We start from the raw sequence: 19934 nt of genomic DNA, 5'->3' as shown, positions 1-19934 counted from the left end.
TATTCAATTCAATTTGGGTTTGAAATGGGATACATCTTTGCAGATTAGCTCCTGGCCAAAGGTAGTCCTCCCTGAGAGAAAAAAGAAGCGCTATATCAGCGTGTTGGACCGCACAGTTCCAGGTGTGGAGGCCTCATAAAGATCACCAGATGAATGCTCGCCTTTTCCTCACACAGTTATCAGGGTAGAGAAGGAAGATGATGCCGGAAAAAGACTCATTAATAATGCAGCGAGAAGCTAGAGCCTCATCACTTCGACATGACAGAAAAACCATATAGCTCCGGCTCAATCCGCTCATCAAGGGGGATATCTATCTATCTGTGCACACAACCGTGAAAGAGGCAGATGTTTGAAACCTTTTGTACATATCGACACAATCATCAGCTGTGTTTTTGACAGAGGACAAAGATCAAATGCAGTGAGAAAGTAAGAAGAGATCGTCACTGCAGCTTCACAGATTCTCTCAGTATAGCTAAGTATTGCCCTCTGTTGGCTAGATAGTCAAAGAGCGCTTAGTTTCAGCTGGTGTGTGTGTTGACTGGAATTACCATTTGAACAAATACAAATATGATCTGTTTGGCAGGGATGGAAAAAATAATTGCTATTACTTTAAAATGTTACGGAAGTTAAAGTAAAAGTACTTTACTGTGAAATGTACTCAGATAAAAGGTCAGGTACAACGTTTTCTGAGTAAAATAAGGCTTTTTTAAATTATGATGTTATGGTTACTGACCTTTAGGCTATAAAGTTGTAACTTTATTAATACATCAATCATTGCAACCCCAAATATATAACATACATTATTCTGAAATGGGCCATTCTCCATCATGTTTTTTTTTAGTAAGTACATTTTGATGCTTAAACTGTTGCTTTCATAAAGGTAAGATACTGAATGGAGGATTGTCTTTTTAGTTATACTCTGTATATATACTATAGCTCTTTAAATTAGATTTTGAAACAGCGCCTCTCTACAAGTCGTGTGCACAAAATGTAACATTTACCAAAAACATCTTTCATACTACACAAGAGTATAGTAAAGTGTAAAAAATCTTTGTAAAGTTCAGACATGTTACATTTATTTTGTTTATTTTTGGGATGGAAATCCAAACCCGACTGGATTTGATGGATGATATACACAAAATCTGTCAAAAACAACAACATCACTGAACATTTGAAAATGAATCCACATGCATCTCCACAGTTCCACCAACCTCATTCACATAACTTTGTAATTACAATGTAGTCCTCCTGTTTCCTTCAGATGAGAACTAGATCAATCAAACAATGTTTATCTCTGATCAAGTTGGACAGCTAGGTTTTCATCTGTTCCCTGCATCAACCTATTTTTACCCCAGTTTGAAGTTCCTGTCAGCCTCCAGCTTGTGAAATGAGTTTTAAAATACTTTTCTGCCTTTACCCTCCGGCACTGGGTATTTATCACTTTCAGAAGTGATTACTTAATCCTGTGAAAAGTATGGCATCTTGCTGCCTTTCAATCCCTTCACCTCAAATTAACCAAAAATCAGAAAGTCATTCATTATTACCACATTTTTTCAACGTAGACTGAACATGTCCCCAGTCATTTTGCCAAAAACATCACAAAACCTGCCTGAGGGAATTAGTTAATCAAAGTCACATTACCAAACAAACATTACCTCTCAAAGCATACTGCTAATGACTTTCCATTGTTGTCAATCTTGTTTTTAATCCTACATTGGCTGCTACCGCTGTGGTTGTATTACTTTCAAGACTCCAGTGGCCCATTTACTTCAATAGCTTATTTCAATGTCAAATCCACCGGAGTTTGAAATCGAACAGTCTTACGCATAATGCTTGTTAAAAAAGTTTTGGGAAGTTAGACCTTCTTTTCTCGTTCACCTAACTCATAACTCCTCAATCCTGTTATTTTATTATGAATGTTTTAACAAGTATAGTTTCCGGTATCATTAGCCTCGTTACATCTTTGAGTATGTGCTTTACTTTGTCTTTTAAAGCAATCGTTTTTTTTAATAAATTCTCTATGTGTTCCTTTAGTGTGGTAAGAAACTGTGGGTTTAGTGGTTGCAAAAGTTAAAAATAGTTTGAGGAAATTGGGTGACTTCTCCAAACAATGGGGACAATATTCCAGTCCAAAATCAAGAAACGAAAAGTTTAGCTCAAAGAATTAAAGTTAGATTATCCTCGGTCCTCGATTATTCATTTCCTTCTCTGGCAATCATGTCATTGCCATTAATTAGTTTCTGAAATGCCTACGTGTTTGGTAGTGTGTTTTGTAAATAAGAAATAAATTGGATCTAAAATGTGGAGTTTCTGAGACTTCAAATATATGTTACCCCTGAATTGAGAAAGCCACTCTTAAAAATGTATATCACTAAACAGCAGTGCCCAGTTTGAGATAACACTTATACATCCTATTATAAAATCCAGGTTGCATAAAGTACATTATTCATTTCACTCACTTATGTGCAGTTCTAAATTCATCCTGTAATACACGTGTGTTGCCAAAAGAGGTCAGCAGAATCCTTTTTATTACAATGAAAATAGCCCATTCAATCACTCAAGGTTGGTTGAAAATAGAAAATAAAGATTACATTAGACAAGTCAACAGATCAGTTTCTATTTCACTCAATGCCATATACATTAGAGATATTGTTTCCTATTATTATATTCTAACACAAGCAAAGTTTGAAACACACTGCAGTCTGATTATTCATCGGACCTTTAAATAAGTCACAAGTATATTTTATGTTTATAGTGACGCAGCTAATATCTACCTATTGTATGAGGTACAGGTATATGTCTTTAACCAGATAGTTATGAGTTCTCTTATTCTTAAATAAGAATGCCAATGATCAAAATAATCTTAGCTCCCATCTGATATAAATTGTGAGAATGTAACAAAAGTCCAAGGACAGGAAAAAACGAAACATGCTACCTCTTAAGCCCCAAGCCTGTTTTTCAGGTTTCAGGCTCGAAAATGACATTCCCAGAACAAATGACCATATCTTCCCTTCTAAAAGGGTTACATTAATAATCTTTTTTCTCAAAGTAATGATAAACCTGTGAGTTGGATGTAGACAAGTCAGAATCAAAATAGATGTTCTTTATTTTAAAGAAAATTCAGATTGAACATGGTAAAAACTGTAAATTATAGTGTCCGTCCAAAAAATATATTTTGTACTTATAGTGAAAACTATCCTTGGATGATGGGTTAGTAGACTAAAAGCTTTAGGAATCCAAATAAGTACCCTGTATCAAGATTGATGTAAAACAAGTGATATTTGACCTTTTTAGACAGATTTAGCAAAAAAAACCTCTTCATTTGGATGGATTTTCCTTATCTCTGGCCCCTCTTGCTCGATTTTGACATTAGACATCTCTTTCTGACCGTTAGAGCCAATAGAATCGAAGGGAAATCGTCCCACACAGAGCCCTAGGGCACACACTCATGTTAATAAGAAAAAGGTGGTGTCTTTGCGCATTCAATCTTGCTACAGAGCGTAGGAGTGGCTTGCTCTGATATTTGAAAACGGAATTGCATTTTTATTGCTTATAGATTGTCAGAACATTTCAAAGGGGACACAGTCACATTGGATATTAACCTATGGATTAACTACAGCATCGTTTTTATGCCATTGAAGACCAGTTTTGACTAGACAAAACCAAGGTAAGCATGTTAACGTTTTAGGCTACCTAGTGCCGCATGTTTTGATGTACGTTTTTGTTGATGACGTCGCGAGTTTGTATCTTTCAGTGTTGAGGTGGGCACCGTTAGATTCTGTGTCTTTGCGATCATAAACGATGTGTTGGATGTGCAGCTAGGATAAGTAATAAGGGAGCTAGGAGTGATTTTCGGTGCATTAATAGGTTAGCATTTTTCGCTCGGGGCCAATTCAGAGGGTTGTGGTGCCGAGGAAAGGGAGTCGGAGGCGGTGTGTTTAGAATGGAGTTCCACTCTTTATTATAGGTTAACATCCAGAAGGTAATACACGTCTGCTCTGCATGACAAGCTAGCAGGACAGAATAGCTAACGCTACAGGTGTTCCCACTAAAGGGTCCGTGTAGCAACACAACAAGCAAGGTGAATTATGCTCCACAATATGGTGTCACCACACAAGCCCCCCCAGAATTTACAAGTAAACAAAATCCGTATGGTGGGGAGGAACCACACGCCTACCGCCACGAGTCCTGCGCACCGGAGCCGGCACAGCGACTTCCGCCTGTGCGGCCCCCGTCAGAGGAGGGATCGGAACAAAAGGTCCACACCCCCTGACAGGAATCAAAGCCGGAGGGCGGCCCCGTCTCGGCGGTCGAGCCAGCACCACTGGCCGGTCCACGTCCAAATGAGCAGCCTTCACCCGATCAATCGAGACGTGCTCAGCCTTGCAGCACATGTCGACCAACAGGCCCCCCCGAAACGCTGTCGCTGACGAAGAGGAGCCTGTCCGTGCCGCCGACACTCAGGGCCACTACTGAGCGCCGGACCCTCCGTTTCCCGGGGGTTTGTAGCTGCACGGAGCGATGCATTTCTTAGACATTGTCCCGAAACCTGCGTGGTAAAAGCACTCTCCGGTGTCTCCACGCCGGCTCGAAACTGCCGTGTCCGGCCCCCTCCATGCTCTCTTGCCTGCAGATATGCCACTGAGCATCGCGGCTAACGTCTCTGACCCGGGCTGTTGTGTAGCCAGGAAAAAACGATCCGCTTCATCAGCCAAGGCACGGGGCTCCGTAACAGGCGTGTTGGCCAGCGCCGTCTGGACCCGGGAAGGTAAGTGACGCAGGAAAATCTCCGTGAATAAAATCCGGGGATCTTCCCCCCCTAGCAGATTTAGCATTTTCTCCATTAGCCGAGATGGCGTGCTGTCTCCTAGGCCTTGAATGTCAAGTATCTGGCGGGCCCTCTCCTTAGCAGATAAGCTACCTTTCTTAAGGAGAAGAGCCTTAATCGCCTCATATTTGCCATGATGTGGGGGGTCTGTGATAAAACCAACCAATCTGGGCGACGTGGAGCCTCCTAGCGCTGCTACAACATGGTAGTCACGGACCTGTCGGCAGGCGAAGTGCGCCTCCACGTGTGCAAACCACGCTGCCGCGGCATTCTCCCAAAATTCCGGCAGCTTTACGTAAACATCAGCGCTCAGCCATGTTCGTTAATTTTCCAGAAACTTTCTAGGAAAAGTCGGGGTCACCAGTGTGGTGCCGAGGAAAGGGAGTCGGAGGCGGTGTGTTTAGAATGGAGTTCCACTCTTTATTATAGGTTAACATCCAGAAGGTAATACACGTCTGCTCTGCATGACAAGCTAGCAGGGCAGAATAGCTAACACTACAGGTGTTCCCACTAAAGGGTCCGTGTAGCAACACAACAAGCAAGGTGAATTATGCTCCACAATATGGTGTCACCACAGGGTCATTGTTAGCAATGTGTGTTTTTTTTTAAGAAAACAAATGAAAAAGATCAGTTAAATTAGTTTTTTACCTTTTATATGGATATAAAATATTCATAGTTTATTAAATATTAAGGTTCCTTAGACGTTGTTTCCTGCAAATGACGCGATTTCGGCCCCGGAGCCGGGTCCGTGGGGCTTAAGAGGTTTTAAACCTTTGCTGTCTAATGTTACTTCAAAACCAAACATGCCTGATTCAGCTATAGTGTCTTTTCTGATCATCTAATGGTTTTCATTAATAACATTAATCAAGCATGAGTAACTGTTTTCTTTGTACCTGAATACTTCTAAATGAATACATGTGGAGATACACCTATTAGGTTTTCATTGAAAGAACAAAGTGATGCAGGAGAAATGTCTGATGATGCTTTATTTAGAAAGATATCTTTTGAGAGCATTGCCCTTATGGTCTTAGAAAAAACACAAGCCCTCTATTTGCACAAATTCATATATTTATAGTTTATTGCAGTGTTTGTGAACAAATTGTAGAGGAACAGTAACATCTCAGACCCCTCCCAGGGGGAGATACCTCCTGTCAGCCCTCCTCTCTGCTGGAAGAGTCACTCTCTTTTCCCCTCTCTACATCAGTGGAGTTTCAACCCTGATGACTAAAGCTATCGACACTGTGTGGCGTCGTACTGGAGATCTGTGATTTATCAATGTGTATGGTTATATTTGCTCCGGTAAGTTTAAGCTCTCGTGTCTTGCTATTTTGTAGTTTTTGGTTAAAGTTAGATCTGTTTTAATTCACTGCTTGAAACATTATATGACTGATATTGTCAAGTGTGATCTTGATTTATTGATTAGCTGATTGGTGAAAAATCTGTCATATTGTCAGGTCAGTGCTTTTTGTTGATGTGACGTGTCGCGTAGAAACAGAGACAAATCTATTCAAAGTAGTTTTCTCAATCTTAATATGAGTATGCTGTGTATGAACTCTAAAGATCAAATGAATCAGATATTTCAGACCTAAAATAAAATCTGTGCTGTACTGCTGTGGCCACCCTCCAGCGCACAGTAAGCAGCTCTGTGAGTTGCCTTCCGACCTTTAAATTATGCAGGTATTGTTTTCAAACCAATTATAAATCTTAATAATCAGTCATTTATTGATGTGTATACATTATGCAGTGTGCTTCACTCAGATCCGATATTGGATTAATGAAATGTCTGAATTATTATCAACAAATGGTGAACATTTTATGGCTTTACTTTTGTTTTCCCAGATTTTTGCCATCTGTGCTTTTGCAACATGTGGAGGATACTATGGGCATCTCCAGGTTAAAGTGGACTGTGCAGGCAGGAGGCCGAGTAACCTCAGCATCAACATTGATTTTGGATATCCTTTCAGGTAAAGTGGTTGATTATGTTCCTGTGCAAAAGTATTATCATCTAATTAGGTGATTAATCTACGAATACACAAAGACCCATATTTCTTGTCGTACTTTCCGGTTTTTCTATTTCGTTCAATCATTTGATATTTGACAATTAATCTATTAACATGTTGTGCTGCAAATCAAATTGTGAATTAACCGACTAATTAACAAGCTCATTTTACTGGATACTTAAATAGATGCATTCAGACTTACCGGACATGTCCAGACAATCGTCTCTGCCTATTTCAGAGGACCGGTCATCCAGACAGAAAAAAAAAGATTTAAAAGCTGCACAGCTTCAATCCATCATGTAGGCAGGCTCGGCAGAGGGGACCTGACCCATCTTAAAGCTCGGCCAATTTAAAAACAGGAAACTGGCCCAATTTAGGTCCAACATTTTTCACTGCAGCATTAAAAAAGAACTCTCAGCTAAGACTTAACCTCAGGTGGGATTTTGTGATCCGCTTTGCAATGGTGTCTTTCTTTGTCCCTTTCTTTTGACTCCTGCACATCTGCATGTTTCATGGCCACTTAGGTGCAATATAAACACCGCAAATAGTTGCATTTGTCATCCTCATTGTTATTTTGAGTAAACCATGAAGCCATTTTGTTAATTGAACGACTTCAGCATGTCTTGAGAGCGACTGGCCACCATTAACATTTCATTTGATGATTGGATGGTGGGTCTGTGGATGTGAACTCTCATGCCTTGTGGTGGACCTACCCCTAACTCCATGCTTCTTCAGTGATGGCCAACAGAACTGTTAATTAGTCGTCTCATTAACAGCTCAGCTGACTTGACACTGGTGTATGTGTGTTAGTTCACTGTCATGTATAAATGTAACAGTAACTCAAACTGCTACAGAATTTTGGAAATGTCTTTGAAATGTTATTCTATTTCTGAAGGACGTTTTCAGAAGGCACACATCTGAATAAGACTTCATTTGGACTCTGCCTGTAGAGATGCTAAATATGAGTACAGTACTATCTTTGCTTAGTTACTTACATCTTTGTGTTAAGATAACACAGAACTGTATGTATCCAAACGGAAATTGTTGTGCAGCAGTTTCCAAAAATAAATATTTAAACACATTTATTCTAATGGTCCGCAAAGCTTTTCATAACATGTGAATGTATCTCCATTTTCAAAGTGAATTTGGAAACTGTACTACATTAGGATGTTGCTATAGTGTACTTCCTTTTGTCACATAGAAAATAACTGCTTTTTTCCGAGGCAGCGTTTTCATGAATATTGTGTCCCTTTGTATGCCACATCAAATAGTTTCTCACTTGTGTATATTTAGCCTGAACCTTCCTTTCCTAGCCACACATTTGATAAAGAAAGAGTTCTCAGAGTGCCAGTGAAGGCCAAAGTGATGCCTTTCCCACCGACTAAACCTCCTCACATGTTTGTATCATTAACTGTAAACCTCCTTTCTTGCAGATTAATAGATGTGCATTTTAAGGCTCCCTTGTGTGTGGCAAAGACGGAAGAGATTATTTTCCTGGATGGCAACTTTTCCTCCGCCTCTCAGTTCTTCGTGACTGTGGGTGTTTTTGCTTTCCTGTACTCTCTACTGGCAACCATTGTCTACGTCTTCTACCAGAACAACTACCTGAAGAACAACAGAGGCCCGCTTGTGGTCAGTGAGCTGATATCTTTAACAAACAATCATATAATAATACCTGAATTAGATATAAGTTATAGTGTGATACTGTTGTGTTTGTATAACATGAAAGACATTGCATTTACCATCCTATTAATTCATGTTTTCTTTCCACTCCTGAGCAGGATTTCGTTGTTACATCCATCTTCTCCTTCATGTGGCTCGTGAGCAGTTGCTTTTGGGCCAAATCTCTTTCTGATATTAAGACAGCCACAAACCCAACACAGGTGCTTCTGCTCATCTCAGCCTGCAGAGCTCATGAGAACAAATGCACGGCCACCCAGGAGCCTCTCTGGTCACGACCTAACACATCTGTGGTGGGTGTTCAGTCATCTAATTGTGCACTGAAACATACAAAAGGGTCAAATAAGAAACTCACTTCTGTCCCTTCTTCCTCCAGGTTTTTGGTTTCGTAAATGTTGTCCTCTGGGTTGGCAATATTTGGTTTGTCTTCAAAGAGACAGGCTGGTACAAGACAGGTCAGAGATATCCAACCAGAGGTGCTTCTGGGAAACGCCACAGTGAAATGAGGCAGCGTCTGTACATTGGGAGCAGCTTCGAGCAGCCGGACGAGGGTTTTGGTCCCCAACTCTCCAGACAAGGCAGCTTCAATCAGCAGGTCAACAGACAAGTTAGCTTCAACGAGTCACAAGTAAACCTGAGTTTACCGCACGCATATCTTGGAAAACCAATCATTTATGACAGGGACAATAAAGTAGCTTCTCAAGGGCCGATGATAGTTGTCAATGAGATGTGATTTTGGGCTGGTACAATGCTCCATGTGGAGAACCAGAAAGAGAAATTAATCTTAACGTCTAGGTTAAAAGGAAAACACAGATGGTATATTGTTGAGCATTTCCTGGATGATACAAGTTGTACCTTGAAATTAGAAATTGTAATGCATCACTTGACAGTCAAACTGAGTAGTCAATGCAACAATTGATAACTATAATAATAATTATAATTATAATAATAACAATAATAATAATAATAATAATAATAATATAATAATAATAATAATAGAATGATGGGATATGTTTGGTCCCCTTTGGAGAATGGTTGATTTTAATCCTACAGTTTTGCCATAACCCAGGTTGGGGAATAAACACACATCCAGCGGGTAAATTATCTTGCAGTGAAGAAATACCATATATATATATATATATATATGTATATCAAACACAATTATTATAATCATTTTAGCCCTGCCTAGTGCAACATTTAGATGGATTTAGATTTTGTATTTACTTTAAGTATGGTGTGATACTGATTATTACTTATGTTAAATAAAGGGTTTATTTGAGTGATGCCGAGTACAGTGGTAGTAATATGTCTGTAGGTAAATATGCAAAATGGTGTGTCTACCTCTGTTAACTACATGGAAGATATTTATGATTTTACAAGCTAATAGTTTTCGGACTCAGAAAAGTTTGTTTTCTGTAAAGATACTACTGTAGTTATTCTGACCCCTAACCACAGTCTTTGCTTTTATAAAAAAAAACGTTTTTCAATGCAGGGCCTTACAGGTGAGCTTATGTTTTCATTCATTCATTTTTTTTTTTCGTTTCACCCACGGTACATATTTCACATAACATATTAACTTAGAGAAGTGTATTGATAGAAAGGAGCAGGGGGAAGAAAATCTTATTTGACCTACTCACTATGAGTTGGTCTGTTATCACAGCTGTCAGATTGCATGCTATTCTAGATATTCGCACAAAAATTATATATGAACCGTTCTTTTAGAATATACACCACTTTTGGATTGATTTAAAATGTTTTAACAATAGTTTATTTAAATTGTTTTAACTTAAAATCTTCAGAAATTCATTCAAATAAAAAGGCAAAGAAATGAATGCTCAGCGATTTGGTTTGGTTTAGATTTAAACTTAGATTGTGTTAATATTGGAGTATTCTCACTTCATTTATTATACATCTTTCTGATTTTGACCTGTGAATGAAAAACCTTTTTTGTTTTTTCCAACTGTGTCTTCATATATTTTCTGAAAATATTTGGCTCTGGACTGTTAAAAGGAGAGCCTGTGCAGATTCCTGTCTCAGAAATACACTTAACCAATTTACCAGTGTAATAGCTATGAATATTTCATGTTTGACTGTGGGATTATCAAATACATAATGTTTCAGTCAAGATTAACATTAGGATGTGTGCATATCGGTATAAATATATTTAAATTCACATTTTATTATTCTAGTGTCAAATAATAATAATCTTATAAAATAATATGTTGCAAACTAAAGAAACTAAGTTACATGATTTGGATTTTGAATATTGTGCTCACGTTGCACTGATACCTTTGTTCCCACAGTTTCTGCATTATATACTGATCATCACTTTAATTGACAAAAGAGATAATCTCTATACAATTCATAACCTACTGTTCAAAATGTAATTATATTTGTGTGTTTTATTGTAATGAATATATTAGGCATAGTTTATTGAGTTGTAATTGGAAATAATATAATGATGATTATTAATATGAAAATATAATGATCTCATCAATAAAGCCTGTTATGGACGTTTATAATGTTCTTACCTTATGCAGCAGAACTGGTGTCTTGAACACCAGCCAGGAAAAGTATTGAATGCATCTTATAATATTACATTTGTTTTTCCAACCTCTGTATGCAGCTATAATGCGAACAATTAGAACAAAGGGAGACAATGCTTGTGTCAGCCGGCCCTCTGATAGACACACTAACCACATGCAGGTGTCCAGAGAAAGCTATGGAAGAAAATTACAGTGTTTGAGCCCACAGCATGACAATTAGGGTCAGGTTATCAGCAGGAAATGGAGGGCTTTGGTATTCAAGAAGGGTGTATTTATCCCCTCTGAGCTGCACCATGTTATAGACTGATGTGTAACATTTATCCTTGGTAATGTCTGTATTTCCCACTAGCAGCGCATGCCTTTATTTACAACCGAAAGTAGTATGCTTTATTTGTATTTGTTGTAGCTATACAAAAGACATCTATTGCATATCTGTCTGTCGTTGGGAGAGTCTGTCTGTCGGCTGCGAGGGTCTCAGGAGGTGTTTTATGCTGTACACACTGTAAAGCTTCCTGAGAGAAATGTGCAATTTGTGATGTTGTGCTATAACAATAAAATGGTATTGATTGATTAATTAATGTATAGGTTGATTGGTTGGTTGGTTGGTTGGTTGGTTGGTTGGTTGGTTGGTTGGTTGGTTGATTGATTGATTGATTGTAAGGTATTAGCCTGTCAAGAACGACTTAAAATTACAATATGCATTTGCTCACTTTTCTTGACATGTTTACTGCCATACAGTAGTTTATTCCACTAGAGCAGCCTTTAGTGCAATTTTCCCCTTCGGAAATGTATTCTTACATGACACATAAAAGCACACTGCAGATATGATGTGAGGGTTCGTGTAATGACATTCGCCTGATGGTAGAGCATCATACTTGAATGTAGCATGCATGAGTTTGTTTTTGGTCCGCAGGGTTCCCACAGCAGATGATAAATAGTGTTAATCATGTATTTTTACAGGAGTTTTTTTTTATTGTCGGCAGATAAGCCTCCCTTGTTTACTTCCTCTCTTTAGAAGAGAATAATATTCTTAAACTGCAATTTCAACAGCAATTAGCTGCCATTTGTCAGCATATTTCAGTCAAATGCTTTGTTGCTTTCAACTTTTGCGAATTACTGTAAGACTAGTAATGTTTATCCAACACATATTGGTTGAGTAGGTGTCCCTTGAATTACCTCAGGCCGCTCAAGAGGATTTACAAAAGATTATAACAAGGGCTTAGAGCGGGGTCACACGCTGCAACTTGATTTATGTTCAGTATGTACACTATTGACATTTCATTTATGCTGAATATAAAGAGCAGACACTGAAAATTAAATATGTTAGATTTGTTGATTTAATTCAAACTGCATAGCAACCTCTGTAGAGGAAAAGCATACATCCTCTCCTTCTTTTCCTACAGCCCTTTGAGGCAACCTTTTTGTTTGGGGGATATAGAAATGAGACTTGAATTGAACATTACAAACCTTGGTAATTAACCACACTTTATAAACATATTTATATTTAAAATCCGTAAATGTATAAACATTTCAATTGTTAATGTATAATTCAAAGACAAAGTAACACAGGAGTAGATTTATTTTCTGTCACTCATGTATTATCTGAGGGGGTGGCTCACCCTTCACCTTAAATTGCTCCTGTGGGTATTGTCCACAGTATTGAATGTATTACATGTTTAATATATAATGTAAAGCGCTTTGAGCACTTGGAAAAGCACAAAAATTAATACCATGAATTGTTATAATTATCTTATCTTTATTTTTCATATATACATACAATTAATGCCATTGCACTAGTAAAACATAAAAACAAGAAAATATCCCATGTTGGATACATATTCACCATAGATGAAGAAAGGTGATGATGTTTCAGCAAGTGTAGCTTGGTTTGACAGTTGAGGTTTGTTCGCTACAGTGTGACAGTTCATTCACACTCACTCACTTACACACTAATTTGTTTTTACCCTTGTACACACACAAATGCTGTGCAACCTCTACAGCAATTGCATTTCATTACAATTGTTGGTTTATAAATATTAACAGATGAAATGTAATTTTGCAGCATCCTTATCCAGAGTCCGTTCATCAAAACCATAAATCCATTCGGCAAAAAGTGATCATTAGGAACATGTCGAAAATGATGATATCATTGTGTTTAAGACACAGAGGACACTTCTGTCTTGCTGGCAGAGACTGAGGTCTCGTCCTCCACCATACCGCCCATTCCAATGGTGCTCAGCATGCAGTTACGGAACTGAAAAAGAGATCAAAGAAAAACAAGTGCATGGTTTAGGATTGAGCAAAGATGAAAAAGCAGATTTTAAAAACTGGACTAGGGAATATTTAATATATTCAGCCCACCTGTTTGTTCAACAGCACGTAGATAAGAGGGTTGTACAGGGCTGAGCTCTTTGCAAAGAAAGCAGGAATAGCTGCTGTCAGGGCGCTGAAGGCAGCTCCCTTGTTCAAGAAGATCCAACCAGCGAAAGAGGCATATGGGACCCAAGCTACCAGGAATCCAAAGACCATCAGGAGGCACATGCGTGTCACTTCCCTCTCAGCTTTCTGGGTGGACTCTGACTCCTGCTGCTGGGCTGCAGCCTAACGTTTTTGTGATCAGAAAATCATCATTAGGATTCACAGCACACGTGGTTTTGCAGAAAGACAGTTGTATTTCTCAAACGTTTTTACTTTAAGGTAATACACTTCACTTACGGCTTTGACTGTCAGGACAAGGCTTCCGTAAGAGAAGAAAATGAGGAAAACAGGAGTGAAGAAGTGGACACAAAATAAGTACATGACGTATGATTCATTGTTGAAGCCTGGAGCCAGAGTGTAGAAGTCAGGTCCGCAGGAAACCTGCACGCCCTCAGGAATATACCTGTATGGTTAAAGAAGGAAAGTGGTGGTACATCTTTTAGACTTTTGACTTTCTACAACCTATGCATTACCAGTATGTAATTACATCTATCTATGCACTTTCTTAAAACTGATTTGTTTGTTGGAGTGTTTCTCAATGTTTTTAAAATCTTAGTTGTCAGGTTTCAGAGGTTTGAAATCATTTTTATTGTAAGTGAAATGACAAATAAAAATGTGAAGTACCTGGACCAGCCAAACAGTGGGGGTCCAGCACATGCCAAAGCCATGACCCAGGTGATCCCAACACCAATTCCAGCGTGAGTATTACTGAATTTAAAGCTTCCCATGGGTTTGCAGACAACGATGTATCGCTCAACAGCCAGGACTACCAGAGACCAGAGAGACACCTGACCTGTAGAGAGGAAGAGCATCTTAGACAAGATCCCTACAAATGAACTTTTACCTTTGTAATATCTTAGAAGGAAGGTGATGATATCTATTTCCGAATCTTTGTCAGGTTTAACAAATGTCTATTGATTAAATCATTGTCTCACTGAAACAACCTGAAAATCACAAACTGCCATTAAAGAACCCCAATTCCTTACAAAGTACTTCATATTCTACCAGCTGCATGGGTTAAACTTTGCATTTGAATGAGCTCTTCAACAAAAATTAAGAAAGAATAAAGTTAAATTCATACCTCCAATTGTGGACATGAATCCCTCAATAGCACAGAAAGTGGGGCCAAGAATGAAATAGCCGCTGATAGAAGATATGAAGGCGATGGTGAGTCCAAAGATGCACATGATCAGCCCCGCCACAGACAGGTTTACCAGGATGAAGTTGAGAGGCGTCTGGAGCTTCTTGTTCTGGATTGTTACTAGCAATGTCAGAGCGTTGATGGGAGCTCCAGTGAAGACCAGGAAGAGCATGTAGACAGCTAGAAGCTTGAACATGATAGGATCTGCCAAATAATACTGGTTGTATTCATAAGGACTTCTAACAACCCCAGTCCTGTTGGACATCGGGATGTAGAAGTTAAAGCCTTCTGTGCCATTGGGCTCCATTCCTCCCTCCCAAGCCATCTTCAGTTGTCTTCTTTGCTAGAGCTACAATTGATGGACTGCAGAAAAAAAAGTACGAGAGGTCAAGCGAATGGATCTAGACAACTCCCAGGGCTTATGCTGTTGTGGGTGTTTTATACCCGGAGGTTATCCTTAAACTGTCAATAATAGATCATAAGAGGATTGTGAGGAATTAGGCTGCTCAAGTCTCAACACTCTCTGAGCATATAATTTAAATTCTCCTTCTCACGGTATAATTAAAATAGTCTTAGGAAACAATTTTTTTGCATTAATTGGTATATTGAAAATAAGTTTACAAGGTAACTGAAACGTATTCTCTCAAATATTAGCAGCTATACTATTTAAAAGATAATTAATAACTAGTCAACCTATTACTTGTTTAAGTATTGCAGGAAAGATAAGGGAGGGATTTCCTTCACAAATATTAATTTAACAATATCTCGATCTGCGCACAGTTTATAACCTGCATGCAGTACAGTATGCATTAGATACCATGCAGTGTGAGCGAAATGCACTTTACATGAGCAAATGCAGTTCAATGTTTCCCCTCTCTGCTGTGTTAAACTATGACTTATTTTCCCTCAATGAGCCCACCGGAGGGCGCTCCCACCAGAGATGTGTCTGCTATCAGCAATCTATAGGCTGTAATTGAATCAGTCCTACAGTCAACTTCCGGGACAGGCATCTGACTTTCCTTTTCTGCGTTCATTAAAAAACACATTTTAATTTCTTTAAAATATCGCTGGACGGAATTCAGGTAAGATAAGATAATTATTACTACTTGACAAGATATACTTCTTACTACTTGATTCTAATTTGGAATTTTCTATCCATGTAGAACAGGGGTATTCAATTAAAATTCAACGAGGTCCAGTTAGAGAAAATCTCCCCATGCATAGGTCCGGAACATCAAAATGTCTAAGCTGCTTTATGAATTAGTGTGAAATATATTGAAGTAGCCTGTAGCTTTATCAACGTCTGCATGTAATCAACAACTGATTTGCCAATCAAATAAAGAAAGTACAATTCAAAAACAACAATATTTATTAACATTATACAGATATGTAAAATACTGTGGATATGCAGGCTATGTGTAATGTTCCTCTCGGGCTGCAAGAAAATAAATAAAATAGCTTTTGAAAATGTGTGGATGTTAAAAGTGCTTAATTTTAGATAAATAAAATAAATTGTGTAGCAGCAGCTTGAGTTTCCCTTTTTCTTTGTTAACCGTTTCACATCATGACTTAACAGTTTCAGACGATTAAAGAACAATATCAGTGTATATACATCATAAGAATTGAACAGTTTCTCTTTCTTTCCCTCTTATATTGCAGTCCTCACTCGCTTTTCTTTGTTCAGTGCGAGAATTGAGCTCGAGCTTCTCCTGCCGGGAGTTTAAATCTGGGCTGAAATGGTTTCAGGGCCATTCTCATACACACATGAGGTGCTCATTGGTTAGCCTGGAACGACATTTAGTTTGAATTTTGATCCTGGTGGATCAGAGGCGCGGGAAGGTATTCTGAGTGGGGGTTCTGAGGTGCTGTCCAATGTGCTAATTACGCACGGGGGGGGGGGGGGGGGGGGGCTTGACGTTGACATAAACCGAGCAAAACCACACACACAGTGCATAGCAACGGACTCCAGTGCACGCTATTACTGGCAATATAGAGCACGCACAAAGCGCGATGACACACACACACACACACACACACACACACACACACACACACACACACACACACACACACACACACACACACACACACACACACTATTGAGATGTCAAATATTATTTTACCAACAATGTTGAATTTACATTCATTGAAGTAGGCTATCAAGGCATTGCTAATTCCTGGCTACATACAGTATTACACAGATTCTGCGTAGTAATGCCCTGCCTTTGCAATTTGCATCCTTTATTTCAATCTTTTTAGCAGATTTAGCGTTTTTAGTGAGAAAGAATTAGGAGATACGTGTGTGTGCCATATCTCATAGCGGCGTGTGGTGCAGTGGATAGAGCCTTGGTCTGGGGATCAGATGGTCAACAAATAATACAACAATATATTTCAGGCAGTGGCGGACTGGCCATTGGGAATACCGGGAGACTTCCCGGTGGGCCGTTACCGAAGTGGGCCGGTCTGACAATTCACCGCTCTCTCCTCTTCTCTCTGCCGCTCTCTCTTGTCTCTCTCTTCTTCTGCGTTTCTCTCCCTGTGTCGCTCACTCCTCACTTTCTCAGTTGAGTAAAGTTAGAACGATATTGGCAGATTCGGATTTCACGGATCAATAACTCATGAACAAAACGTTATTCAGACACACATTACGTCTCCTATGTACCGTGGTAAGGCTGACAAAGAACTACAATCACATGTTGATCAAAAAAAGCCAATGTGCGCCGTCCTCCGAGCTGGACACATTAAATTGGTCTCTTCCAGCAGCCGGAGAAGAAACAAGTGCTCAGGGACCGTCTGCAAAGTGCAACACAGAAAAAAGAGAATACAATAATATTCAAACACTTCACTATTATACAGTATATTTCTACCAAACTCACTACACACATCAATAGTCTCCTGGTGGTCATACTACAGCAGAGAGTTTGGAAGAATATGGGTTGGAATAATTTTGGTGAATATTTATAGTGTAAAATCTTCAATAAATATGGTATAATCTTCAATAACGTTAGTATTATACTGTATATGTCTACCAAATTCACTACACACATCAACAATCTCCTGGTGGTCATACTACAGCAGAGAGTTTGGAAAAATGTGCTTTTGAATAATTTTGGGGAATATTTATAGTGTAAAATCTTCAATAAATATGGTATAATCTTTAATAACGTCACTATTATACAGTGGAGTGCTACCAAACCCACTACACACATCAATAGTCTCCTGTTGGTCAGACTACACCAGAGAGTTTGGAAGAATGTGCTTTTGAATAATTTTGGTGAATATTTATAATGTAAAATCTTCAATAAACATGGCATCATCTTCAATAATTTTACTATTATACAGTATATTACTACCAAACTCACTAAACACATTAATATTACATTACAATACATTTAGCTGACGCTTTCATCCAAAGCGACTTACAATCGGTATAGTCTCCTGTTTGTTATACTCCACCGATACATTTGTATAAATATTTTTGTGAACAAAACTAAATGTTAATTACAGATTTAGCCAAAGTTGAAGTTAAAGTCAACTTTAGTGTCAAATGTTCCACATGTGTTATACATACAGAAACATTGAAATACCGTTTCTTACAGTCCCACAGCGTGAACAAAAACTATATATATATATATGAACAAATTAAGAAAGTTCTAGCTAAACAAGGGTATAAAAGTAAGTAATAAATATATATAAAAAACACAATCAACAACAAACATAAATTGGACATTAGTGCAAGTACTTCTTAGTGCAAGAAATTAGGACTAGGATTTTGGACTAGAAATGAAGACAAATCGTGAAAACATCTTCAGGTGCAGGTGATGTACACGATAATATACTTTACTTTTTATTTCCCCTCTAAAGATCAGCTGCCACACTTAAAAAGAAAAAGAATTGGTCCATGGCAAAAGGGTGAAGAGTTTATTTTAGAATATTTAACACTTATGTTCCCTAACTTTTTCAGGTCACATTTGATCTATATGATGGAGCCATTGGATTTGTGAATATAAGAAATGTGCACTGGAAGTTTGTGGTGAGTATACAGCTACTCGTGTAGTAATACTGTAGCTGCTTTTACAGCATGTATGTTTTGCTCAGGATTTGCACATTTCAAGTTAATCAACTATTACTTTGAAGATGTATGATTACATTTATTCCAATGCATACAACTAAATATACATTGCTATTAAAAGATATTGTAATACATTACTCATATACTGTGACAGAGTTAAGACTGAAATGTGTATCTCATGCAGCCCCATTGTGTAAATACATCTTTGCCTCAGGATTGATTTAAAAATGCTTCTTTTAGTTTTAATGTCTTCATGTTCTTCATCTATATCAAAGGGAAACAATATAAAATGTAGTCCAAAATAAGTACTCATTCAAACATTTCTCATTGGTGGTCGCTCCTGCTCCACTAAAGATTTGAGTCTTCTGTCCCCAAATTGTACAACTTTCTTTCATCTGATCTGACATATTTAATTATTTCAATACTTTTAAGTCTTAATTATACCCATTTAAAATGGGTAGTTATTATTTTAGTATTACTTTTAATAGCTTTTTTAACAGTTGAAGTGATTTAATAATGTGAATCTATTAGTTAACTGTGGTTTTCATTTTTTAAGAAAAGCTGATACATTATTGTTACTGCTGACATATTGAAAAAGGTTTGGTTTAATTATACGGTATGCTACTCTTTAAAACAGTACCTCCATGCCCTTTCAAACCACATTTATGTGGTTGATCCTCTGCAAGGGTCAAATGAAGTTGAGGACTCCAGAAAGGCTGTTTACAAATGTGAGTAATATAAAATATATTACAGGAAATAGATTGGTTAAACGCACATTTGGTAAAGGCAAAGAGTAAGCTCCAATTACATTTTTTTCCCTATTGTTCTATAGAGAGTATTTCAAAATGCGCCGGAACAGACTGGGAAAAGAGGACTGGGTTAACATCAAATGGCATCCTGGAAAGATAACCAACACCTTCCAGAAAGATGCCACCAGTTGTGGAGCCTTTGTCATGCAGGTGATTTAATGAAACATGTTGTGTTCATTAATAATAAAGCATTTTATTTTAAAGGGAAATTCAAAAACACGTCATAACGTCATGTTATTTTACCATCTGTCCAGGCCAAGATGACAGTGAAGGAATTTCCAAAAATTCCACAAACGTTTCACATCAAGTCATCAAAATATACGAAGGGACATGGCAGAAGAAATTCTCAAAGGATCAGGTATTAGCCAAAAATATGAAAT

The 19934-nt window shown here is 38.2% G+C and overlaps 2 protein-coding genes across 2 annotated transcripts; one reads left to right on the top strand and one right to left on the bottom strand.

Moving 5' to 3' along the window:
* Nucleotides 1-4151: 4151 nt before the first annotated feature.
* Nucleotides 4152-11628, top strand: LOC307038892 (synaptoporin-like; the record flags this gene model as incomplete). The annotated part of the gene is made up of 6 exons (XM_079680566.1): nt 4152-4394; nt 4736-4768; nt 6668-6792; nt 8262-8460; nt 8610-8801; nt 8885-11628. The coding sequence occupies 6 exons, from the start codon at nt 4152-4154 to the stop codon at nt 9239-9241; spliced, it is 1149 nt and encodes a 382-aa protein (XP_079536692.1). The 3' UTR covers nt 9242-11628.
* A 1581-nt stretch (nt 11629-13209) lies between these two features.
* On the bottom strand, nt 13210-14998 carry LOC307041191 (green-sensitive opsin-like; the record flags this gene model as incomplete). The annotated part of the gene is made up of 5 exons (XM_079684516.1): nt 13210-13308; nt 13416-13655; nt 13770-13935; nt 14157-14325; nt 14614-14998. 5 exons carry the CDS (start codon nt 14996-14998, stop codon nt 13210-13212), a joined length of 1059 nt encoding a protein of 352 aa, XP_079540642.1.
* Between the last annotated feature and the right edge of the window lie 4936 nt (nt 14999-19934).

Source organism: Notothenia rossii (genome assembly GCF_949606895.1).
Source record: "Notothenia rossii genome assembly, chromosome: 5".
In the NCBI taxonomy this organism is placed as follows: Eukaryota; Metazoa; Chordata; class Actinopteri; order Perciformes; family Nototheniidae; genus Notothenia; species Notothenia rossii.
Note: the sequence above shows the minus strand (reverse complement) of the source record. Positions and strands in the feature narration are given on the sequence as shown.